The following is a 26,412-nucleotide window of genomic DNA, read 5'->3' as shown; positions in this document are numbered from 1 at the left end:
AATAACAGAACCCACTTAAAACCTAGCAAAGCAAATAATCTGTCATATGTAACCATAAAATTAGAAATTTGTGTGTTCAGTTTACCTGACAGTGGGACCACTTTCCAGAGGATGGCTGAAAAAATTTTGATTATCACACACCATGAGTTGTGGTGCTAAATGGCATTTGGTGAGTGGAGGTCAGGGCAACTGACCCCTGAAATACAGATCATTATCTGGCACAAACTATCGTAAGTACTGAGGTAGACAAACTCTGACACATGATAAGTTGTAGAAAATTTATACCTTAAAACTTGTACTAATTTTTTTGGCTTTAAGTTTGACTGTATTCTTTATGTACTGAATAAAATATATCTATGTTTTGGATTTTGGGCCATGCCCAGATATGCTCAGAGCTTAGTCCTGGCTCTGTACTTAAGGATCAGGGGTTAGAGGTTCAGGGGGATCAAGAGGGTATTGGGGATTAAATCTGGGTGATCACATGCAAGGCAAGCATCCCCAACATTGTACTCTTGCTCAGACCCCAGTGTTTTATTAAGGCCTCCTTCCTTGCTATCCTTCAGTTTAAATTTAGTAATAACTTTCACATATTTTAAAATGCATCTTGTTTTGGTAATGCATCTTTTAAAATACTTGTATTTCCAAGTTCCAAATACTACTTTACCAATTGTTTGCGGAAACATTAACTTAAAAAATGTAACAGTGCTTTTACATAATGTAAAAATATAATTCACTTTCTGCTCCTCATATATAAAAATGATGCCAAAGGCCACTAATTGTAGACATTATTCTTTAAATTGATTTCCTGGGAGTAGTAACGGATCTGCATTGAGTCATCTATTCTTGCAAGTCGTCATCCTGCTAGCCACTTGGTTGGGTACAGAGCAGGGCTGCAAATACGGAACAGTGGCTCTTTGTAGGGTACTAAGTGATCTTTTATTGATTCATATCTGTGTTTATTCGTGTCGATAGCATCAAGCTTTTCTATTAAGTCGCTGGACTTTTCTGTCCTTTGATGTCCCACTTGGTGGCTTGAAAGTCAATGTATAAATTCATCTGTCAAAATGCAGTTTATATACACTCAATCACTTTTTCCTTAAAAAATTACCTTTAAAATTTGGAGTGGTGATTAAGTATGGCTAAGTACAAAGAATATCCTTGATCCTAGGTTACGGGCCTGGAATTTGTTCATGAAGTTGTCCGCTTCTGGACTGCAAAACCAATACCTTTTTTTTTTTTTGAACACCTGTATATGAAAGCCTACACGCTTTCCTACTTCAGTTCAAAGACCTGAGCACCATGCCGTGCTTTACTCCAACTGTTGCTCTATAAGACTGAGATCAGACAGACTCCTGTTTACTTGCCATTTTGATTTGACATACAACATTGCTCCTCACACAATTCTGGTGTTCCTCTAGATTCACTTTGGAAAAAAAAATGACGGAGCCCTTTGTACATAAATACAAGAGACGAAGTATCATGATCTTTCTTAGGTATTTAAAAAATCATATGATCAGTATTCTCACGCATTTATCCAATAGTATTCGGTCTCACGAGAACGACACAAGATAATCTTGCTCAAATGACCTGTAGAGCAGTGATTCACGGCAGGCACTATCCCACTTAAAGACAAGAATGGAGCGGTCTTAACCAGGCAAACACAAGAGTACATTCAGGGTTAAATACGACACCTATAATTAAGACGACCTAGGATTTATACCGTTGCACTTTTACGGATGAGGTCATTTGGAGAGTGTTGAAAAAGCAGCGATGAAATCAGAGGTGTCCACGCCGTTTCTTGGCTGCCCAGAATGCTCTGTATAAGAAACGCCAGCTATCTCGGGTCCCAACAGGTCGCCTTCACCTGTTATCAAGGCTGGAGAAAAGGAGGGTAGCAATCTCGCTTCCATTTCTTATTCTAACTTCACAGGCCTTTACATCATAACCCCCTGCCCCCCCCCCCCCCCACTCCCTTTGTATGCATGCAAGCGGCTTGGAACCAAGGAAGGCAGCCTGCACACCTAAGGAGCCCTGTGTCCCTACTCAGCCAAAGGAGAAGCGCTGTGATTAGATTAGGCAAGGTGGGAAAGGGATCTTGGCAGGTAAAGCGGCCGGAAAGTTACAACTTGGGTTATTTGTTAACTGGCGTCCTGCAAACGGCCGGGCGTCGAGAGGTGTCTCACTTGCTCACTTGCAAATGAACTTGAGGTTCTCCTGAAGTAGCCGAAACCTTCTGAATCCGAGAACCCGGCGGCGGTTCAACGACCCCGCCCTCCCCAGGGGGCGTGTGTGGAGGGGGGCGAGTGAGTGTGTGTGTGTGTGTGTGTGTGTGTGTGTGTGTGTGTGTGTGTGTTGGTGGTGGTGGGGTGCGAGAGTGTGGATCCAAGGTGCTTGGCAAGCAGGTGGCGCGAAGCCGAGGGACGCGGGCCCACTCTAAGGCAGCTGGGCCCCGAGCACCGGGAGTCGGGGGGCGGCGGTTCCCCACCCGGCCGCGGCCGCCCGCGGTGCGCGCGAGGCCCCGGCTCGCCGCCTCCTCCCCTCCCCGCCCGCCTCCGCCGGCGCCGCCTCCTCCCTCCGCCCGGCGCGGCCTCTCGCTCCCGCCCCTCGCGGCTGGCTCCGGCGGCGGCGGCGGCGGCGGCGGGCGGGGAGGGCGTGCGCCGGCCGAGAGGTGTCGGCGGCGAGGGAAGGGAAGTTTCAAGTGGAAGGTCGTCCGCCGGCCGCCGCGTCCTCCCGCTCTCCTCCGGCAGCATCATGGCGGAGCCCAGCGGCTCGCCCGTGCACGTCCAGCAGCCCCAGCAGGCGGCGGCCCCGGTGACAGCGGCTGCACCGGCTCCGGCGGCAGCTCCGGCGGCCGCGACAGCAGCGCCGGCTCCGGCGGCGCCCGCGGCCCCGGCTCCGGCGGCGCAGGCCGTGGGCTGGCCCATCTGCAGGGACGCGTACGAGCTGCAGGAGGTTATCGGTCAGTGCGGCGGGCGCGGCGGGGCTGGTCCAGGCCGGGCGGGAGGCGCGGCCGGGGGCGGAGGGGGGCTCGGGGATGCTCGGCTCGCCTGCATGCACGCTCGGGAGCTGCGGCGGCCGGCTTCGGGGCCTACCGGCTCAAACAGTTTTTTTCCCTCCTTCTTTATTTCCCTTTAATTAAAAAAAAAATTTTTTTTTAAAGAAGAATTTATCTGTTCGCTCTCTGAGCGCTGGTGCTGCGGGAGGCGGCGCAGCAGATGTGACTCGCACTGCAGGCGAGCCGCATGCTGCAAACTTTTATCTCCCGGCTCGCTGGGGTGGCGGAGCAGGGGACCCAGCAACGCCGCCGCCGTCTCCGCATCTTCCTCCACCCGCGCTCCGGAGCCGCAGCCCGTGGCGGGTGGCCACGCGGGCAGGCAGCGCGGGTGGGTGGGGTTGCGGGGGCGCCGCCCTGGGCTTCCAGCGCCCCCGCGCTCGCGCCCGGGGGGCCGCGTCCAGGGGGACTGTGCGGATACAGTCGCGCCTCTCCTTGCTCCCAGCTCCGCTCCTCTCTCTCCGCCACCCTCCGCTCTGCAACCTCTCGCCTTGGATAACCCGGCCACGGAGGCCCCGGTTCTTCTCCGAGGCCGGGAAGGATGCTCGCGCCCTCCCTGACAACTGCTGTTTCATGCCCGCCCGGCGCGCCCGGGTACCCGCTTCTCTCGGTGTCGCCGGGGGAAGCCAGCGCTCTGGCCTCCAGCTCCGCACCCGGCTGATGCTTCCCCCTGGTCCAGGGCCAAGAGGCAAGGCTGAAACCTGAGGCTGGCGGTAATCTACTCCCTGCCTTTTGGTGCCTTCTAGTCGGCTCACAAATATCACCTTATCTTACATTTTTTAAAAGCTGGCAAAGTAGAAAGGCAAGAAGCCGGCGTTACTTTTCCTTGGGCGAAGCACGTGAAGGGCCAGGACATCTGGGTTCTGTAAGGAAATCTTCCTGGTAAACTGGGACCTCAGCCTCCGACCTTCTGACGCAGGGGTGACAGGCTGCCTTTTTATATCACACCGGTGAGGAAGGAAATCGGGATAATTAGTTTAAAATTTTGTTCTCTGCTTTTCATTAAAAACATTTTACCCCCTTATTAAAATGAACAGAAGAATTACATTGGGTGTGTCAGTGAACCTTTATCGCCTGCAACTCTTTGTGTGAAATACAGCAGATTAAAAGATACAAATGTTTATACGTATAAAAAATACCAATACATATATGTACAACCCAATAGTAATCTGGATTATAGAAGCTTTAACTAAAAGGGCATTGCTGCATCAAATTATTTGAAACCTCGTAGAGCTTTCATAACTTTTGGCCAAAGACTCTCAAGGAATGAGTTTTTCTGTCACTGCCTAGATGAAATGAACTCGAAGGGTTTCTCAATGCCTGTTCAACTAAAACCCTTGGTGTATGGGCACCTCTGTCTTCTGTTTCACTGCTAGCAATCAACCGGGCTTCCTTGAGTTGACCCTGAGTAGTTGACTGTCCTGGGACTCAACTGGGTTTCCATTCCTTGCTTCCTTTTTGCAAGAGTGAGTGTCATTCTTTGGAGTGAATCTCACTTAGCTTCCAAAGCCGGAATAAATGTTCCTTGAGACAACCTCTACTTATTCAGAGGCACTGTATGGTGGGTTTGTGGGTTATGTGTGTGCTTTCTGTTCATGTACACAGCCCAGCGAATAATCCACTAGTTTTGATTTGTGCAGGAAATCTCCAGGCCTGTATGTTCCAAGCATTAAGCGAGTTGCTAGCAATAGTAGAAATTAGTTGAAATGGTCCTTGCCCTCCAGTTCATTAAGGTTTATATGGACAATTCTGTAGGATGGGAGGAGTGAGCACTGGAGAGCACAAAGGAAGGTGTGCGTGCCAGGAGAAATAAGGAAGTGGGCATTCTGCAGAAGACATCCAAGCAGAATTCTGAAGCCTTGAGGAGAGTTTGCAAGGTGCTTGAATTATTTCCAATGTTGCCTTCCCTAACAGCTGTGATCTCCTGCAGGGCCTTATTTATCCCTGTCGCCAACATATAGCATGGTCCCTAAACATGGAATGATGGATGGATCTGCCATAGAGTTTTCCTCAGGGTGGGAGCAGCATTCATTCATCATCAATTTATATGCTTATTTTGTTAAAAGTATTACAATCAAAGTGAGCTTAGCCGTTGGAAAATATTATATTGGGAGTTGACCGGATCTGTGAACTAATGAATAAATACGGCATTATTTAAGTGATGGGATTAATTACAGGGCTCCATTTTGCTGGTAGTCACCACATTGTTACTTATGCTTGCTCAAACTAATTTGAAAAAATGAAAATTTACCCGAGGCATTTGAGAACAGAACTGCCTGGTTATTACTTATACCCTGATTTTTTGTGCAGTCCCAACTATGGAAAAGGTTTCCTATGTTTACAATTTACTCATATTTTTCCAAGCAGAAGAGGAGGTGGCTTTTAGTCTGGAGGTGATGGTTATTGAAAAATCAAAGTGCTTAAATAGGATTTTGCAAGGGCTTAATGTTTATAGGAATTACCCATTTCCATTTAGTGCTTCATGCTAGTTCAGTAATTATGAACCGGTAGTTGGGCACTTTTGCTTAAACATGGCACGCAGAAGTTTGTAGTTCAAACACTGAACCAGTTTGGACATGAATGCCAATGGGCAGCCTTTGCCATCTGGGCAGGTGTCAGATGATAGGGCTGGAGCAGTGTGAACCGTGACCAGCAGGAGGCTGGGATGTGCTTCAACAGAGGGCCAAGGGAGAGCGCGTGCTCTAACTTTCCAGCGTGGCACAGAGTACTTTTTCTTCATTTCCTTCTGGGCAGAGGTTAGGGCCTCAAGATTAGGAGAGAATAGGTTTATTAAAGTCCAAACAAAGCAGGGTCAGTTGTTTGACTTCTGCTTTAGAAAAATAAACACAGGATTTTTCATGTCTAAAAATAAAGTTTTCTCTTTGTTGTACTGTTGTTCTTATATTGTAAAAGATCAATGGAGAATTTGTGATGTTCTTTGGGGTAATCTGGTTCGGAAACTTAGTCTGATCTGAAGAGAGATCGTTGTCGGAAACTTGATTTTTGCAGAGGCATTAAAATGGTGAAGTTATTAAATTCCTTTTTATTTTTTGGAAAAAAATTATTTTGTTTAAAGGGATAGAGAAGAGACGAGACAGAGAGGGAGGGGGAGAGAAAAAGTAGGAAAAAGAAAGAGAGGGAACTCTTAAAAGTATAAAATAAATGTATAACCCAAGTCGGTATACTGGTGGATCAGACAAAATTCCTTTTTTCTTTTATTTACAGTATTCTTAATGGATCTTCGAGATTCTGTCTCCTGTACATGTGAAATCTCTTTGGCGTCTTTCTAGACTGAAGATGATGTTTTAAATCTTTGTTCCTCATTTCCTTTCCCTGAATCTCACACTCATCCTTACAGAAGTATATGGGACACCATGTCAGTTGAAAAATTAACTCATTTCTTGGTGATAGTAATAGAATTACATTGACTTGTTAAACAAGGACTGGAAAAGTGAATCATGTAAATGTTGAACAGCCTCAAGAAACTTTCTTGCAGTTTTAGTCGTAGCAGTATAATCTTTTTTTCTGTTTGCCTCAAAAAATTCATCAGAATTTTTTCTCTGGTAAATACTAAATAGGCTTGCACATTAGAGTATATTTGATTTTCTTTTTTTCTTTATTGGCATGACCAGCCTTTCTTTGTGTAGTTTTGCACCTGATTTCTCAGTATTGCTTCATTTTTCATTCTGGGTGTTCGCTTAGATTGATCTGAAAGTAACCCTTATTTAATTTTCAGCCCTAGTGAATCAAAGTGCTTTCTAGAATCTGGGCCAGAGTTTGACAGAGGGCTCCTGAACACTTGTTGATTTCTCTCTCCAGGCTTTGTTTAACCATTCAGGTGCTTTTTTCCCAGGCCCTACAAATAGGGCATAAGGCCAACTCTCCAAGGAACTTTCCTAATATGAGACGTGCAAACAGTCCTCCTGCCTTGCCCATGCTCTCAGATTTACTGTACAGTTCTGTGGTTTAGGAATTAGAGCTAGTTTTATGGATTTTTTTCTAGTGGGGACCTTGAGGACAGGCAAACTTCACTGTCACAGCTGTTCTCATTGGATCCCAGAGGGGTGTTACTCCAGCTCTTTGTTCTCATCTCCTAGGTTTTTTTTTTTCTTTTTGAGTCGTACCTGATGGTGCATAGGAGTTACTCCTGGCTTTGCACTCAGGAATTATTCCTGGTGGTGCTCGGGGGACTATATGGGATGCTGGAAATTGAGCCTGGGTTGGCTGTGTGCAAGGCCAACACCCTACCCACTATACTATTGCTCGAGCCCCTCCCAGATGTTAAATCAGGTTGTTTTGCTGCTTCTGTTAGTCTTGCTTGTTTGTTGGTTTGTTTTTATGGAGAGAAAAATGTATACATAAATGGATTTTTTTGGTAATTTTTTTGGAAGATGGGGAGGTACTGGATGGTTAAATCCAGGTCTCATACATGTCAGACTTGCTCTCTATCACTGAGTTACCCTTTTTTTTGTAGTTAGGAAAATTTTGGCCAAAGCAATAGTACAGTGGGTAGAACACTTGCCTTGCATGCAGTCTACGTGGGTTCAATCCCCATGCCCACCAGGAGCTATCCCTGAGTGCAGAGCTAGGAGTATACTGCTGTGTGTGAACCACAAACAAAAATAAATAAAATTTGTGGTAAAATATATGGTAAGATTAATTTACCAAGTTTTATTCGCTTTTGTTGTACATTTCAGTAGCATCAGTTATATTCAAAACAGAATGGCTCCTTTAAAGATGCTATTCAGACACTCCACCTGGGAAAAATCTGTAGATAAAAAAGAAGATTATGATAGAATTGCTGTAACACTTCCTTGATGTGTTTGAGTTGTGATGAATAGCATTAAGAACTCTCCCTGGACTCTTATGGTCTGTTTTATTGTACATTTTTGATGGTGTTTAAGGATAAATTAAAACATTGTGGACTCTGGAGTCAGACGACCTGCTCTTTCCATATCCTGGCTGTGACGTCTCTGACCTTGTGACCTTGAGTGAATATACTTAGATGTGTCTGCATTCAGTTTCCTCATTTGCAACAGGGAAATGATAAAAAAAAAGGGGGGGGGGTTGTTGGGAGAATTGAGAGAACTTAAAGCACTTAGAATAGTGCCTGGCATAGGATGAGTTCTCAATTTGTCTTAGCCACAACTACTATAAACTGCATTAGCTAATCAGATTCAAGTTATCAGGAGGGAATGCAGTTTTGTCTTTGGCAAGAGTTTGGAAGAGCCTGAGGAGCTTCTCCCCTGGGGTTCTACCCCAGTCAGTCAGTCAGTCAGCCCAGAAGCTGGAGGGAGCTTCTTCTCTTATCTCCTGGTGGGTGGCTAGAGGGTACTTGCAAGGGCGGGAGGGGGTGGCAGAGGGCCTGGAGGAGTGGTGTGGGCTGCACCCCTGCTGGAGGGAGGAAATTGGAGAGACTTGTGGTGCTCCTGGCGATTTGGACAGCTCAGGGGTTTAGATGCCAAATGGCCTTCTGACAAGTGGTGAGAGCATCCTGCGGGAAGGTGGCTGGGAGGAGCAGCCCATTATGAAGGCTTTTGCGAACTGCCTGCTAAGGCTGCACTTTCCTTCCACTCCTGAGCCGGCCCTGCTGAAGCTTCCAGGCTGGCAGGAAACTTGCCGCTGACTTAAAGAAACAAGTTCCTGAGAGTGCCCCGGTGAGAGGACAGGGGCGTTTGTTTCCAGATAGAGTCATCACTATTGCTCTCCTATCTCCTTTCTTCTCTCTTTGTGCTTCCTTTAACTTATAAATATTCTCAAGTCTCCCTCTTATCTTCAACCACAAAAGGGAACAAAACGAAACACTCTCACTACTCCTTCCTCCTCTCCTTACTCCCTTATCGCTCTCAGCTCTCCTTCCTTCTACTGCTAAGCTGCTTGCAAGACCCTCCTCGCTCACTGCCTCGGGACTGTTGGCCTCTTGCTGGGACTGTTGGCCTCTTGCTAAGAAACCAGAGTTGCATCCTGCACAATCCCTGTGACCCTTCTGTGACCAAAGGTGGGGACTCTGCAGTCCTTTGCTCTGTCCTCCACGGGGTCTGGCACCGTTTGTCATTTCTCCTTCCGCCTTCCTGCCGCCCCCGCTTGCTTCAGAGCTTCTCTGCTTCGCTACTTCTCTGTGTCTGAAGCTTTCCAGGCCTGGCCGGTTGGGGCCTGGACCACTTTTTACACACTGTGGTTTAGCTCTTTCACGAAGCTTCCTGCTCACTGTCTCTCCACCTCTGCTTCCGCTCTAAGGCTGCGCCTTCCACTTTCTTCATCTTCTTAACAACCGCAGAGTGGGGCGCAAAATGAGCACTTTGGTCACTTGTTCCCATTCTCCTCCATTCTCCCACATCTAAAAAGGTCATCAGCTACTTGATACCTTCTTTGATCCGCCTCTGTTTTGGTGCCAAACCTGGTGGCACTCTGCCTACTGCCAGCCATGATGTCACTCCCAGTGGGGCTTCGGGGACCATGTGGTAGGGGGATCACACCTGGGTCTCCTACTTGCGAAGCATGCACTCAGCCCATGTGAGCGCTCTCTCTCTCTCTCTCTCTCTCTCTCTCTCTCTCTCTCTCTCTCTCTCTCTCTGGCCCTGGTCTGTCTCTGACATTTGCTTTTGGCCACAACCACTTCAGTTCAGGCCTTATCAGTTCTTATGTGGATTATTATAATAGCTTCCTAACTTGCTTCCATCACTTCTATGCCAAGATTTTTTAATCAGTTACCCCAATGGTTAAACGCTTTTTTTTTTAAGTGACTCTCTCATCATCCTCAAGATTAGCTTTAAACAGTGTAAGGGCTTTGAGGAATTGGTTCTTGCCTCCTTTTCTAGCTTTACTGTTTTAATTCTCAGGACACATTCTCCCAGCCAGGGGGAAACTTTTGCAGCTGTGGGCCGCTTTGTGCTTCCTTTTCACTGCAATTTTCCCTTCTGCTTGACATACCATTCCACCGTTCCACCACCATTCCCTTTTGTTTTCATCACCTAAGATAGAGCTGTGGCTTTCCATTACAATTTCCTCTTTACTGAAGCTTTATAGGCTTGTGGAAAGGATACATAAGTGTATAGTTTGAAACATGATTGTCAGTGGAACACAGTCAGGTCCCTGGGATCCTTTCGATGAGCCAGAATAAATGACCTCACAGAAACGGTGTCTCCTCTGGAGCCACCCGCCCTTTAATCCTGTTGGCTGCTTCACCCCTGAGGGTCTCATCTTGTATGCAGATTGCCTATGGGGGCTCACTCTGTTAACTCCTGAAGATAACTGTCTTTCTCATCTCCATATCTTGTACTTCATATTGAGTTTTTTTATGATTCTCTCTCTCTTTTTCTTTTTTGGATAAAGGTCTAAATTCTAAGAACGAATGTGCCTTCACCTCTCTGTGGGAAGGATCATTGCCCTATTTCTACAAGTGCTCCAAGTTGGATCCTGAGGATTTGATCATGCTGATGGTTGTGGTTGGTGCTGGGCAGGACAGATAGCTTAAAGACGCTGAGCTCATGCTTTGGATGCAGGAGGTTCTGGGTTTGATCCCTGGCACCTCATGCCCACTCCCACCCTCAGCACTAGTGGGACCAGTGTTAGTGGTTAACCCTCCCCTACCCCCACTACCCAAACACAAAACAAAAAACAGAAGCACTGATGGTAATTATTTGGTCGTGTTGGAGCCAATCAGCTTAAAGGGCTCTGTAGAAATTAGCTCATTAATCCCCCAGATCAAGAGTAAGCACTTTTAAGTGCTTCCACTTGCCTGTACTTCCACTTTCCTAAGGTCACTGGTCTGAGAGGTTGCCTATTGGCATTAAAGGACCCAGTCCTCCCTGCTGCAGTTCTTTCTTTTCTATAGACATTGTAGAGTGGAGTGGCGACATGCTGTGCCGGCACTCCCCTCCCCTTTATTCCTCTCCCCTCCCTTCCCTCCCAGCTTTCCTCTTTTCAGCTAGCTTGCTTGCTTGCTTGCTTGCTTTCTTTCTTTCTTTCTTTCTTTCTTTCTTTCTTTCTCTTTCTTTCTCCCTTTCTCTCTCTCTTTCTCTCTTTCTTTCTTTCTTTCTTTCTCCCTTTCTTTCTTTCTTTCTTTCTTTCTTTCTTTCTTTCTTTCTTTCTTTCTCTCTTTCTCTTTCTTTCTTTCTTTCTTTCTTTCTTTCTTTCTTTTTTCTCCCTTTCTTTCTTTCTCTCTCTCTCTTTCTTTCTTTCTCTTTCTTCCTTTCTTTCTCTCTCTTTCTCTCTCTTTCTTTCTTTCTTTCTTTCTTTCTTTCTTTCTTTCTTTCTCTTTCTTTCTCCCTTTCTTTCTTTCTCTCTCTCTTTCTCTCTCTCTTTCTCTTTCTTTCTTTCTTTCTTGAGTGGCTATGAGATACACAGTTACAAGGCTTACAGATCGGGTTTCAGTCATGCAATGTTCCAACACACATCCCTGCAACAGTGTAAGTTTCCCACCATCAATGTCCCCAGTTTCCCTCCCACCCCCCACCCCCCTTCCTTTAGCTTGTTTTCTTGAGTACACCAGACGTGTGTGTGTGTGTGTGTGTGTGTGTGTGTGTTCACATATTACCCAGTCTTGAAGCTCTGAAAGATTCTTGCTGTGTCTGAACTACTGACAGACCAGAGGTCCAGTGAGCCCCAGGAGCACGGTGTCAGGACAAGTGGCTTTCAAAGGTGGTTATGATATAGTAGAAAGTTGTGGTTGAATTGTATGACAAGGGGTTGAGGTTGATAGAACCCAAGTAGTACATGTTAAGTCCATAGAACTTGGTCTTTCTTTCTGAGTCAAAACCAGTTCAACATCTGGTATAACTAAAGGATACTTTTGTTTTTTTTGGTGGTGGTGGTGGTGGGAGTGGGAGGGATATTCCTCTCAAGTAGCATAGAATTTTCCATGTAATCATGGTGGCTTTATATTTTCTCCCAGAGAGTTTTAGATGATAGCAGAAGAACTCCAAGATAGTTAAAGTGATTTAAGTGTCTCGAGTGTTTCTTTTTCCAAACCTGTCACTCACTAACAAGTCTGTTACCAGCACAGGTACTTGCTTAGTATGCATGCAAATTGTCTTTATTTTTTGGAACTAAAGAAGAAGACTCCAGTACATTAATTAAAAAGGCATTTTAGATTTGGCTTCACTTAGGAGCAGAGGAGAAATAAAGGCCCTTAAGTTAGTGAATTGGCAGTATCTTAGTTTTAGAATTGATTTAGATAAACACTTGGAATTTGATGTGAGTAAGTACTGATATATTTCAAGTTTCTTCTCCCTTGCCAAACAGTAATTTGAGAATAAACTCTGGCATAGTTTAAGAAACTACTTGGACATTGAGGAATTATATTATTTGGCCCTTTAAACTGGTGTTAAAATATCATTTTAAAGGTAGTTTTTAAAAATTATTTTTTTGATTCCTTGTTTCTTTTGAGCCCACCCAGCAGTGCTCAAGATTTATTCCTAGTTCTTTATTCAGGGATTATTCCTGGTGGGACTTGGGGTACCATATGAAGTGCTGGGAATCAAACCCAAGTCAAGTATGTCAAGTGCACAGTAAGCACTTTACCTGCTGTACTATCTCTCTGGCCTTTCAAAGGGCAGTTCTACTTTCAAACTTCTTCCAGGTAAGTGTTTTATTTAACTTTCAAAATCCTGGTACTGGGGTACTTATTCAGATTCTCCCTTAGGTTAAAGCTGCTTTTTAGTGACTTTTGTGAGGCTAAGGTTTCCAACCTTTAGCCACCATGAGAGCTGTTTGCAAGAAGTGTGGTCCTTTGAGATGGAGGACTTTCTGCCATATGAACAATAGCTCTTCATTTGGGGAGTCTTAGAAGTCAGTGACCTATGACAATTCTAAGAGTTCCTACAATTCCTCCAACTAATGATTGAAGTCTCAAGGGTTTATGATCTTGTCTTGAATCAACAACATCAGTTAGTAGCAGGGTTTATAACATAGGGCATTCCAGTTGTTTTCTGTCCTGGCCTGTTTAGTTTGGGAACGGAAAAAGGATTGTATTATCTGGCTTGGTATCTATTGAACCTTTGTGTGGCTAATATTTTAATTTGAAATGGTCTATTTTATTGATTGACCTGCTCACCATCCTCTTCACTTAGAAAAGGGGATGACTCAAGAAAGCAGGGTGCTCAGGAAAAGAAGTAATTGGTGAGTGCCGATGATTTTTATAGATACTTCCTGCCTGAGGAAGAGCATAAGAATTTAAGGAAAATAAAGACATTTAACTTTGAGAGCCTAAAGAGAAACTCCATTTCTTTGTTTTAACGCTGAAGACTAATGACTAAGTTGAGAAGTAATTTGTCTGTATTCCAATGAACTACATGATTTACCAGACAGTAGTTTGTCTGGTAGGTAGACATGGGTTATGACTATTCACCTAAGACTTCATATTCCTAAAAATAAAGGCCCTGATTTCTGAATAGTCCATTTTATTTATCTTATATCTCCTTGACTTCTCCTGGTGGGAAGAAAAAAGTTTATTAGTAATGACTCAGTAGATTTTAAAATTACCATTTTAATACAGTAATGTTTCTACCATGTAGATACTTTTGTAAGAATCTTTTTAAATTTTGTGAGTGTTGTTAAAGTGACCTTTACCTATATTTTCCTTCATCAGGGCATGTTTGATTAACACATAAACAAGGTGAGAAATACACATGGTAGTTTTCATTTCAACCATCTCTGCCTATTCTGTTAGAGTATTTTATTTTTTTTTTTATTTTTAGAGGAGACACCCTTAGCCGGCCCAGTGTAGGACCCAGTGCTACTTCTGCTGATATTTGACCTGGTGCAGGCTGGATGGTTTAGTTTGGTGCTAGGGGCCACTGGGGCTATACACAGTAGTGCTTGGGTGGGGGGTGCTCATGGGGGGCATGGGTCAAACTAATGTCTCACACATGGAATATTTTGAATCTTTTGGTATAGTCTTCCAGAGAAGTAGAGGAAGTTATATGTGTGTACCTGTGTGTATGTTGGAAAGTAAAAGGTTGAGGAGAAGCAAGTTGACAGGCAAAGCACAGGAAGTAGATGTACCCCATCGCCGACCCTGTTGGCTGGAGTGAATTTTCTGCGCTAGGGCCAGATCCCTCCTTCCAGCCAATACTTTATACCTGAACCACAAGAACATTCCTAGTAGAGTGTCTTTCTCTGTCTATACTGTCCAGCATGAAAGTTGCTTTTTTATTGATGATATGAAATACATTGGATTGGAGTCGAAGGCTGGAGACGGCTGGTACACTGAACACGTTTAGGGCACTGGAATGCCTCTCATGATCCAGACCCACAGAACAGGCACCATCAAGTGTGAACCCCTGAGAACTATGGATCTTGAGTGAACGATGGACCTTCCCTCTCCTGACACATGTACTGTTCTGTTGAGGGAAGTTGGTATTGGGGGAGGCTGTGTGTGTGTGTGGGAGCAGGGGGTCTCCACCAACTTTCAGTTTTGCAGTGAACTATAACAGCTCTTAAAACAAAATCAAAAGTTGAAAAAGAGGGGCTGGAATGATAGCACAGCAGGTGGGCGTTTACCTTGCATGTGGCTAACCCAGGTTAAATCCCCAGCATCCCATATGGTCCCCTGAGCACCTCTAGAAGTAATTCCTGAGTGCAGAAGCCAGGAGTAACCCCTGTGCATTGCTGGGTGTGACCCAAAAAAGCAAAAAAAAAAAAAAAAACTTGAAAAAAATTTTTTTCTTGATAGCACCCCTCCTCCCCCCAACACACACACACAGACACACAGACACACACACACACACACACACACACACACACACACACTTTAAGTGCTGGATAGCCAGCCATGATTGATCTCATGGAGGAACTATGTTTTACTTTTATTTTATTTTATTTTATTTTATAGACTCCATTACTTTTGTAGTCCTCTGAATAGTGGGAATACTGTGTTCTGTCATCACATATTTTATGGGTGGTCCTAGACTCTAATTTCTAAATATTACAGTAACTAGCAGAAGATCCTCTTTGATAGTCTGCCTAATGCCTCCAATGCAGAAGGCCGGCAATATTAAAATGATGGGGAAAAAATGCTTTTGTTTGCACTTGTGCTCCATTTAGAAGCTAATTGATTCATATTTTCAGAGGAACAGCTACTCTTTGTGTGTGTGTGTGTGTGTGTGTGTGTGTGTGTGTGTGAGAGTGTGTGTGGAAATAGATATCCTCTGTCGATGTAGTGAGCTAGTTTTGAAGTTTGAGTTTTTATCTTACCCACTTAACTCATTCTGGGATGCACTTGTGATGATTATAAACTCCCTCCCAAATGAAGTCCAGCAGTTTCAGAAGTATCAAAATGCTAACATTTCCTGCAGAAAGAGATGACTTCAGGATCTTGAGGTTGAATGCAAATGCGATAGATAGAGATAGAATCTCTTCTTTGTTTTCAGTTAGGTAGAAAGATCTGACCAAAGCTTCTCTGTCATTATTTTTAAATTAAATTACAAAGAATTAAATTAACCTGGGGGGGGATTCCTTGTTAGTTAATTTTAGTCTTTTCTTTGGAGTTTAGAGCATTTTGGTAAATGAGTAATTAGGAGATTGATGGTGTAGCTTAAGTTATATGTTACAAAGCAAATAAAAACATTCAGTATTTAGTCAGTACATGGATAGAAATTCAAACCCACGCACCACCTGATTTAGGAAAGAACATTATTGAGGGGTGTGTGTGTGTGTGTGTGTGTGTGTGTGTGTGTGTGTGTGTGTTAGGGGAAGTCTGGGTTTAGTTTGGGGAAGTTTGAGAATGGTCTGTACTTTCTCACATTTCGTGTCCCTTGGGTGTCTGGGCCCCTAACTGAGAGTGTTTTTACTATGTGTTCCCTTTTAAAACTTTCTCTGTAGTGCCCTTTTAGGTTTCTGGAGTCCTAAATCCAGTGCTTGACCTTAAACAAGGGTTGTTGTGGAAACAGTTTTAACACTGCACCTTTCCTCGCTGCAGTTGGGTGGCTGAAGTAGGGCCAGAGGGAAGAGTTTCTGTGTAGTTTCAACTGTGATCATTAGGACAAACTTAATGGTAATATTTTTGGCATAATCCAAGATCAGGGCTAGATTGTTTATTGTTACTAACATAAATACTCATCCATTTAAAAAGTGAAGCTCTCTAGAGTTGAAAGATACTGAACCTCTCATTTCATCTATAAGCCATCTACGTGATTGTTTTCAGAGAAGCAGCACGACTTTTTTAAGGCCTATAATTTTGTGTCCTCCTCTTTAAATCCTACTGAAAATAGACAATAAAGCAGCTTTGCGTCTTCCTTTTGGGGGGCTGAAATAGTCTTAAAACTAATGGGAAGACAACTGGAATTAGTGACCAGGATAGGTTGGAGTTAACAGTAAGGGTTTTGTTTTGCTTATACTTTAAATAGGTCCATCAGTTGACTGTGTTAAAAAAGAAATTGCTTTCAGTTATTTGTGGTTGTTTAAAAATTAGATGTTGGGGTCAGAGAGATAGCATAGGAGATAGAGCACTTTCCTTGCATGTAGTCAACCCAGGTTTGATCCTCGGCATCCCATATGGTCCCCTGAGCATCACCTGGAGTAATTCCTGAATTCAGAGCCAAGAATAATCCCTGAGCATCACCAGATGTGGCCCCAAATCAAATAGATATTCCCTTGTTTCTTATAGCTACTTGGAACAAAAGAATGACAAAAATGAAAGGTGATCATTGTGAGGTACATGTGACTTAAAATAGATCCGATCAGAATTTATAAACCCAAGAACTATTTTTGTTTTATCAAGGGGACATGGTAGAGGAAGGGAGATACCATAGACTTTCTGGCTATTTTTTATTTTTTTGCTTTATGGGTCACACCCGGCGATGCTCAGGGGTTACTCCTGACTCTGCACTCAGGAATTACTCCTGGCGGTACTCAGGGGACCATATGGTATGCTGGGAATCGAACCCGGGTTGGCCGCGTGCAAGGCAAACACCCTACTTGCTGAGCTATCAACTCCAACCCCTCTGGCTATATTTTAACTAAAAATTACCCATTTCCATCAGCTCAACGCTGAAGAAATGAGAGTGATTCTCTAATGTGACATTAATTTTGCTCTTAAGATATTTCTAAAAATATTTCAAGCAGTTGTAGATTTATTAGAATAATTATTTAACTTGACAAAAAATATCTGTAGCCTGTACTGAACTTTAAAAGTCAGTTTTTTTTTTTTGCTGTTACTTTTAATAGTTTCTACATTACTACTTCATAGAAGTAATGAGATTATCCCAGACTGTGGTTTGAGGTTACAGTGAGCTATTTGTCTGGAGAAGGTCTAGTGAAAACTGATGGCAGACCCAGAGGAGTTAGTGGTATACTAAAGGCGGAATGGGTTGTGGTAGGATTTTTGAAATCAGATCCCTAAAAGCAGAGACTACTATAAAGAAGCCAGATCTCAGAGCTGAGCATAGGTGTAAGGGAGAGAAAAGGACCACAAGGCTGTATCCAAGTTTAAGATTTGCAAAGCAGGAAAACAAATAGCAATAATGTGATTTCAAGAAAAAAAAGCCTTTAGTGGTAGTATTTTTTGAGGAACTGGTGCTCTCGAAGTTTTGTTTCAAGGATTCCACTGAACTTCTGTTAAGTCCTTTTTAACTTCTATTCTGATAGTCTTTGTGTCAGCTGTGTACATGTGTGTAACAAGCAAACCTAAAATCTCACTAGGTTTAAAACTGATACCCCTCTGCTTAAGATTCCGTGGGTCCTCCCATTGAACTGGCTTGAGCTGAGCTAGGCAGTTCTGGTTTTGCCTATGGCTGGTCTTGGGAGAGTCGAAATCTTGAGGGTCTCGCTTGTCTGTGGTGTGGTAGTTGGTGCTGCTGTTCGTTGGCTCTCTCTTTCCATCAATTCTCTATTCTCAAGGAGGCTCCATGACTTTTTGTCTGTTGTAGTAGCAGCCTTCCAAGAGAGCTGGGAGTGAAAGCTACTTGAGGCTTGGACTTGGTATTCACTCAGTGCCCCTCTACCCCTTTCTCTCTTTTGGTTTTGGGCCAAACCTGGTGGTGCTCAGGGCTTCCTTGTGGATCTATGCTCAGGGATCACTCCTGGCAGTTCTTGGGGGGCCAAATGGGGTGCTTGGCAACTGCCGTATGTGTTTTACCTCCAGTCCCCACCTCTTTCTCTCAGTTGCAGGGATAATACAAGGCCAGCTTGTATTCTGAGGAAGTGAAGGGTGATTTCCCACTTATGTGCAGAGGAGTTGTAAAATCACACACAAAGAGACTTACATATAGGGATGAGAGAGTCGTTTTAGACGGGGAGGGGTGGGGGGATGGGGACACACCCAGTGGTGAGGGGGGAAGCTCCCAGCTCTACTTGGGCTTGCTATGATGGTGCTGGTGATTGAATATGGAGTTCCATGTCAAGCACAGAACATGCCAACCATGTGTTTCTGCCCTTTAAGTGGTTTTCCTAGCCTGATGGGAAGTAGTCTTCCTGCCATCTTTTCAGACTCTACTGCTGTGGCTCAGGGGTATTCAATATACAGCAGTGGTTTTCTACCTTTTTACACTTGCAGACCAGTGAAAGTTGGGATGAGTTCGCCTGCTGCTAAGGCAGATCTAAAAGCCATTTTCGATAATAGTGTTTTGTGAGTGTTGCCTTCTCTGATAAATGATGCAGGTGTACCATAATGTGTTAGCAAACAATAATTTTTTCATGGAATGGAAGGAAATTTCAGTGAACTGGCACTGTGTCCTGATCAGCAGTTGGAAACCACTGATGGACACTATTCGTCATTGATTTAGCTTATGTTTTTTTAACTTTTGGTGGGAGAATAAACAGCCCTGCTCCCTATAATACTGATACAAATGTGGTTGATTATAGGTGTCCTACATTAATTTTCCTTGTGAACTATCCTTAAGACTGATTTTTTTTCCCTTGAAAAATAGCATTAGACAGAGTAAGGGGCACAAAGGGCAAGGATTCATTCTTTATACCCAATAACTAGGTTCTGTCCCTGGTACTGCATGGCCTCCCTCCTGGGAGTCTTCCTTGCACAAATATTATGCATGGGTGGCCCTTGAGCAAATAACAAGACTATAAAGGAAATACCAAGACTACAAAGAAAAAATGACTTTAGAGATGTGTAACTTGTTAAAAAATCTGAAGATGCTGATTCGAATGAAATATTTGAAGGGCAAATGCACCTGTGTATGAACTGATCCTTTAGAAACTAAGGTGTTCTATTCTAGAACGACCTTAAAACTCAGCACCATATAAAAAAATACAGATTGTTTGCATGAATATGTAATTATTTCTCCTGCACCTAGAAGGTACTGACTGGACTAGATCTCTCCTAGTCCTAAAAATAACATGATCTATATGTGTTGTTCTGTTTAAAGGTAGTTTGTTTCTTGGATAGTTATGAAAATTCTTTTGCTTTAAAGTCAGTTCAGCAACATATGACTGCCAGCATTACATTTTTGAAAAAAGAATTTTCAGCCTGTTAGGATAAAAAGATTAGGAATCAAATGTAGCTATTGAGAGAATCTGCTTGTTGCTTTTGGTTTACCATATATTAGTGGCAGAAATAACTGGAGAACAGAAATGCTTGTATGCTGTTTATTTAATTGCAAAATCTTTGATGTAAAAGCCATTATCATAAAATATACACTTTAGATGTGGGAAGAAGGACTGAGTGTTATCTTTAAAAATTTTTAGATTTAGATGCTAAGTGACTTGCTGTTTATTCCAAAAGGAAGACAGATCTGTATATGGATTAAAAATGTGGAGTGTCCTTCCTGGCTTGGCTGACATCCCTTCTCACAAAAGGATGAATGACTGAGAAAAGGATGTTACCTTGACCTCTGAGTTATAAAAAACTCTAAGCTTATTTATTTTAGACTTCCCAAATATTATACAAGTAATAGTGCATGATCATTATGAAAAATGTGGATACTACAGATGAGTCAATGGGGGGAAAATTACCAGTTATCTGTCTATCCCGCGTTGGATATTATCTGATTTTGCAGGAGTGTATGTTTACATGAGATAGGTCTTTTTTTGTGTATGGGTGAAAAAAAAAAGAGTAAATTGGTATCTCTTGAATATGTTTACCATTGCATGTACTTTCACATATAATTTGTTTATAATAAGAAAAATAACCAATCAATCTTAGTTTAATATTTGTTTGGCAAAAGTGATTTGTTACCAAGAATTTGGTACACAGAGTGTCAAATATACTTTGTAATTACTGGATAGAGCGTATATGTGTATTTTTCTCATACTTAACTGTCCTCTGAATCACAGACTGTATTTGTATTCAAACCTCAGTGTTCTTATTATGTTCTTGTTATAATTATTATTTAGAATTATCTATTATACTTTACCTTTTATCCTCTGCAATGAACCAAAGTTAACAATTTGGTACTTTCCTGATTGGGAGTGAAAATGTTTTATAGAAATTTCCGAGGCTAGAAGGAAATTTAGTGTAAACAACTTTCACATCATTGGTTGTACATGTTTTAAATAGTAATAGTAATTATATTTCATACAGGCCTTTTGTTTCAAACCTAGAGTCAACAGTGTGAGAATTTTCTGCATTGATTCAATATATGATATCTTTATATACAACCAGCTTTTTTAATTTCCTGGATAGATTAGAGGAATGAATCTCTAGGAATTCAATTTGATGATCTGGATGTTAAATATTTTTGTTTTTTGAACACCAAGGATTTATTGGGATTTTAAACAAAAGGATGACATAGCTACGACTAATCTCTATTTTTTAGAAAATTTTTTTAAATTGTAAACTTATAAATAATTTGGCAGGTGAAATTAAAAAATACCCTCAATTCCCATTTTTGAGAGATTGCCTCTATTGCTAATATTGTGTCTGTGTTTCCAAATAAGCTTTTTTTCCTATATACAATGTGCACGTATTTTTCCAAAATTTTATTACTACACATGCAATGTGTTAACTATTATTCTACAGCTTGTAAACTTCTGTAAAGTATTAGATATTACTGTGTTTTTACTTTTATATATTACATACAAATTTATAGTAAAATATTCACATTATATAAATTATAGGTCATTTCTTGTAGATCTCCCTCTATGGTACATGAAAACTATGCTAGGGGCTGGAGCTATAGTACAGTGGGTAGGGTGTCTGCCTTGCACTCAGATGACCCAGATTGGATCCCCAGCATCCCGTATGGTCGCCTGAGCACTGCCAGGAGTGATTCCTGAGTGCAGAACCAGGAGTAACCTCTGTGCATTGCTGGGTGTGACCCAGAAAGAAAAAGAAAAACAAACAAACAAAAAAACTATGCTAGTCTCTTTTTATTCTGGATCCATTTTTCTTATAGATGTACTTTTAAAAACAGATATTTTGCTGAACTTGTTACCAGGATTTCATTTTTCTGTGTGATAGGTAACCAGAAATGGAGGGTTTCAGGAGCAAGTAGTATTATGTTTGTACTTTTGACCAATACTACAAAAATTTTCTCTAATCTTTATAGCAATTCATTGTTTTCTTAGTTACTTTCATTCTGGTCTTACAACTAGAGGGGCGCTAGAATGAGATGGCATCTTACCTTGTCCCGTTCTTGACTCAGACCTAAAAATCGAAGACCCAGAGGAGAAAGTGACACCGTGGAATAGAGCCTGGTGGATTGGGAAATGAAAATCATCATTCAAATTTAGAAAATGAAAGTTATATCATTTTTTATGGACCAACAAAAATAAAATGTCATGGAGTTTTATTGCTGTGATGAAATTCATGTAAAGATTTTCTGAATTGGTGAAAGATGGATATAAAGAAATTTGTGGATAACTCCTTCTGGCTATCGGGAACAGGAGCTCACAAAAGTGGACCCCAGTGACTCAGGCGTTCTTGATCAGGACAGCGGTAGGAGATGGGAGACAGGAGTCACATTGGTAAGCCTGGGTTTTGCTACAGTCCTGGGAAAATGTCTAGGGTTGGGGGAACTTGGGTCAAGTGTGTTCTCAGGAACCCTGAAAGCCAATATGACCTCAGTCTGCAGCAGAAAATGTTGGATCCTCATTTCTGGGTCCTGTCACTTCAGTGACTTTGATTTTTGTGCATCTCCCTTTGCTGCCCTCTCCTCTCCAGCCCCTAGATTCTGCTGAGTCAGAATGTCGCCTCACTCTCAGCTCTTTTGATTCTCTGCTTCTCCTTTTCCTGTTTACCTTTTTTCTTTTTCATCATAACTATGGCCTCTCAATGCTGGATTCTTTGTTTTCGAATTTCAGTCCCAAAGACAGAAAATCCTGGAAAATTCAGAATTTTGCTTTAATTTTAATTCTTTTTTGGGGGGGGAGAGGCCCCCCAAGCATGCTCAGAGGGTCTGACACCCACTTCTGCTTCTTGAGATGGGGCCGGGGGGTTAATGCCCAAAGGGGTTTAGGATCCAAGGATTCTTTGCTGCCTGGCCCTTTGATCTTGGGCACTGCCATGGCTACCCTGGCAGTCCTTTGGGGTCTTCAGAACCACACTCAGTGATGATCAGGAAACCAGGTAGGGCCAGGGATTGAACCTGTGTTGGGAGCATGTGCTGTAACATCATCCCCTACATTATCTCCCTGATCTGAGAGTTGAGTTTTTACCAGATTCCCTTGATAGGGCACCTGCCAGCATGTGAACAGCTGCCGTAGTCTAAGCTGAACTGCCCTCCTTAGTAGAGAGCATTTGGAAGTGTCTGCCCAGGAAAGGACCTGGGTTATGCTAGGCACCACAAAATCAGTGTTTTAGTAACATTGTCCTTACCTATTAAGATGAGAAGTGCCGAGAGAAAAAAAAATCTGTCATAGTCAGTACCATGTAATAGTCTCAATTAAATTAAAAATATATACATTTGATATGTCTACAAAGCAGTTTTATTCTTTTAAGTCACATTTCCATCTTTGTCTGGGAAGCCACATGCTATTTTCCACGTGTCGATGTCAGTTGGGAAACCCCAGGCCCAGCCTGTAAATTGTCACTTATCCCTGCTTCTCAACTGCCTGGTGCCTGTAGTAAGAGACCTGGTCTTACCTATCCTGCTGGGCTTGGGAGTAATCGCTGGAAAAAACTCCTTGCCCCATCTCAACACTATCTTCTTCCCAACGTATTGGGAAGAATTTTTGGTCTTTCCTAGTTTTATTTGGTGATTGACACTCCAGCATTTTGGAGATGAAGGATTATCAATATTCCTCTGGGAGCGTTCTCTAAGCCATTTTGTTTACTTCCAGAGGGTTACAAGCAAGACCTCCCCTTTTCTGGTTCTCTGCCCTCAGCCCCCATCTGCTTCTCTTTCAGGGTCATGGCTGGGGGTGAATATTTCAGTGACTCTGCATTCCTGAGGCTTCTGCTGCTGCTCTTGCCCTCAGCCTCTCCGGGGGGCATTGCCCCCGTTACCTTTAAGAACGAGAACCACACTCCATGCAATGCTATCTTAGTTTGGTTTCAGATCACTTGAAATGTAAATCTGATATGAGAGGCATCACTGAAGCTCCTGTTTACCAAAAATACTTTGATGATCATTTGATAGGAATTTTTGTTGTATTAAAAGAATCACAACATAATTTGCCTTTGGAAAAGGCAACCAAATGGTTTTTATTTCATTCTGGAAAGTTTTTTTCTGGTGTTCTTGAATTCTATGTTTTAATCTGTTTAAGAAAAAGTCATTTAGACCCAAGTAAAATTAAACATTGTTTTATTAAAATCTGTGAAGTGCTCTTTATTATTTAGAAGAAAAATCTTTTAAGTACTCTTTAGTAAGAATGTGTGTAATTTAAGCTTTCCTTTTGGTAGTTTGGTCTTAACTGACAGGCATGTTAATCTGTATTTGATTGCTTTGTTGGAGGGTTGAAAATCACACAGTGTCAGGCTTAGAGTGTGTTATAAATGTAATTTTTTTTGGAATAATACAATGAATTTCCCTGCATGTTGTTTTATTATAGATTTGACTGATGATCGTATTTAAATAAAAAGTTTAAACATTTACTCATTTGGCTATATGTCCCTTTGTTTATCTGTTTTAAAATGCTGTACATATAAGTTTAGAGTTCCTCATAGCCTTTATTTTATAGTTAGTGCTAGGAAAGTGATCCCCCCCCCAAGAATGCCATGTTTTCCCTTGGTTTTATTTTTATTCTAGTCCTTTCTCTCGTTGGAGCTGACAAAGTGTATGTAAATAAGATTTTATATAGAGAGAATATGTAACACTTTTCCCCTTGTGTGCATAGGGCAGAGATAGAGGTGTAAAATTATACATGACCAAAGCATAAATTAGGGTTTTATGAGTTTTTTTGACTCATGTGGGTTTTACTTATTTCTTGTGACTTTACTAATCCTTAGGGGGAAAAGGTGGGAATTAAGGTTTGAGGAAGGTTTTTCTTCTCCATATCACAAGGACTCCAAATGACAATTCAAGCCAACAAGATGATTTGGGTAGAAATGTATATATAGAACATACGCTGTGTGCCAGGCGTTGGATGATGTACTTTACAGACTTTATGTCTCATTCTTAATATCATTACTAGTGACGATTGGTGTGATCCCAGTTTTCCAAGTTAGGAAACAGACAGGTAAACAATCATAAATCTTTCACAGCTCACACCAGTCCTGTGATGTTTGATTGCAAAGAGCCTGCCCTTTTGAGGGTTCTCTTTGCCTCCAGTTTTGTTTTCTGATCTCTTTAGGGCCCACATACTATCAGGATGAGTTAATTTCTGCAAGAAACCACCCTATTTCTAAAACAGTACCACATAGTACCTAGAACCAGAATTTGCTCATCAGGCTAACCCAGGCATAGATCTTCCTGGCTTTGTTACAAGTTTTGTGACTATGGGCCGATTTCTTGGCTTCATTGTGCTTCAGTGTGTTTCACTGGCAATCAGGATGAGAGGAAACACAAGACTGCCATATTTGGGAGGTGCTCCCACAATACAACACACAGACACAGACACACACACACACACACACACACACACACAATGAGCTGCATTGTGTTGACCTTGTAGGATTGTTCTAAGTAGTAAAGATCATGAATGTGTGATGTATAATAAATAAGGATGACAGTGATTTTAATTAGAGCAGTTAGCAGTGAGAAGCTTTTTTGTGTCAGCCCCTGGAGAAATGACTTTTCACAGAGCCCATTAATTCCTCAATTCGACTCAATAAGGCAGGTAGTTGTCTTGTTTCAAATAGAAAGACCTTTATTATTATTATTATTGCTTTTGTTTTTCACACTTACATATCCTTCCACTGGTGCTGATAACTGAGAATTTTCTGAAGGGGAAAGTACTGACATTCAAATCACTTTGATTAAGCAGGTGTTGTGTGGTCATTAAGATTGATAAAGCCTCTCCCTTCAAACCTGTTGTTTTAATGATAACCTTAATTTTTTTTAATTGAATCACTGTGAACTACAAAGTTTTATTCAGCCATATATTGTTTCAACACCAATCCCTTCACCAGCCCACTACCTTCCGCCAGTGTGGATAACCTTTTACTATAACCTTTTACTATAATATTTTAATGTCTTTAGTGCTATTTAAGAGTATGAGTCTTATGGCATCTCAAGGTACTATTTAACATTTCCCAAGTAGGATAACTGTGGATATAATTGTCTACATTCCAATTTAGTATTTATATGTCCTAAAAAAAAATTATACTACTTGGTTCGTATAAAAGGCTGTGAAGATTATAGTAGAGGGAGAGGAATCATTTTTAAATGCCCTCTAATGTCCTGAGGGATAATACACTGGTGAAAGCATTTGTCTTACCTACTGTGGACCCCAGTTCGAATCCCTCAAGGTGCCCTTAGCATTACTAGAAGTGATCCCTGGCCTCAGAGCCAGGAGTAAGCCCTGAGAAATACTGGATATGGCCTCCAAACCACTAATGAAACAAAATTATCCTTTACTTCTTTACTCTGTGCAATCTTATGATGCATCTAAAATATAAAATTGATAGATTAGTTGTATAAAACAACAATCCTCATGGTCTGCCATCTGCCTGACTTGATGATTGGAGCATAGGGGGGTTTAAAAAAATGTAACATTAATGCTAAAGTGTTGACAGCTGTATGGAACAAAGAATTCTTGGCTGTGGACTCAAATTTTATTATAGAAGAGAGAGGTTCTCCCATCAGGTGAAAAATGGGAGGGTTTTTGTTCATAAGCTTGTCATCATTAAAATCTTACTAAGAAATTCAGCCCAAGATGCAACAATTAAACACTTGAAGGGGAAACGAACAAAAAAATCAACTTTGTAAACATGCTCTCTAAGCACTCATTTGCTAACCCAGAGTCTCCTGAGAGGTAGTGTGAGATCTTTGGAAGTTTTTCTGAAGCTTTGGAAAAAGTGTTTTTTTTCACTGCATGAAGGAGGGTGGGAGAGACATCTTTAGGAAGACCTAAGCAACTGTGAGATA

General features: G+C 42.1%; 1 protein-coding gene across 1 annotated transcript in view; it reads left to right on the top strand.

Moving 5' to 3' along the window:
* The first annotated feature begins 2,610 nt into the window (after positions 1 to 2,610).
* STK39 (serine/threonine kinase 39) overlaps positions 2,611 to 26,412 on the top strand; it is a 301,932-nt gene continuing 278,130 nt past the window's right edge. Inside the window, exon 1 of the mRNA XM_056110251.1 lies at positions 2,611 to 2,959. Coding sequence (XP_055966226.1) covers positions 2,752 to 2,959 — 208 coding nt within the window. The 5' untranslated portion in view covers positions 2,611 to 2,751. The remainder of the gene's footprint in view (positions 2,960 to 26,412) is intronic.

Source organism: Sorex fumeus, unplaced genomic scaffold (genome assembly GCF_029834395.1).
Source record: "Sorex fumeus unplaced genomic scaffold, SorFum_2.1 ptg000009l, whole genome shotgun sequence".
Taxonomy (NCBI): domain Eukaryota; kingdom Metazoa; phylum Chordata; class Mammalia; order Eulipotyphla; family Soricidae; genus Sorex; species Sorex fumeus.
This window is presented reverse-complemented; position numbering and strand designations above follow the sequence as displayed.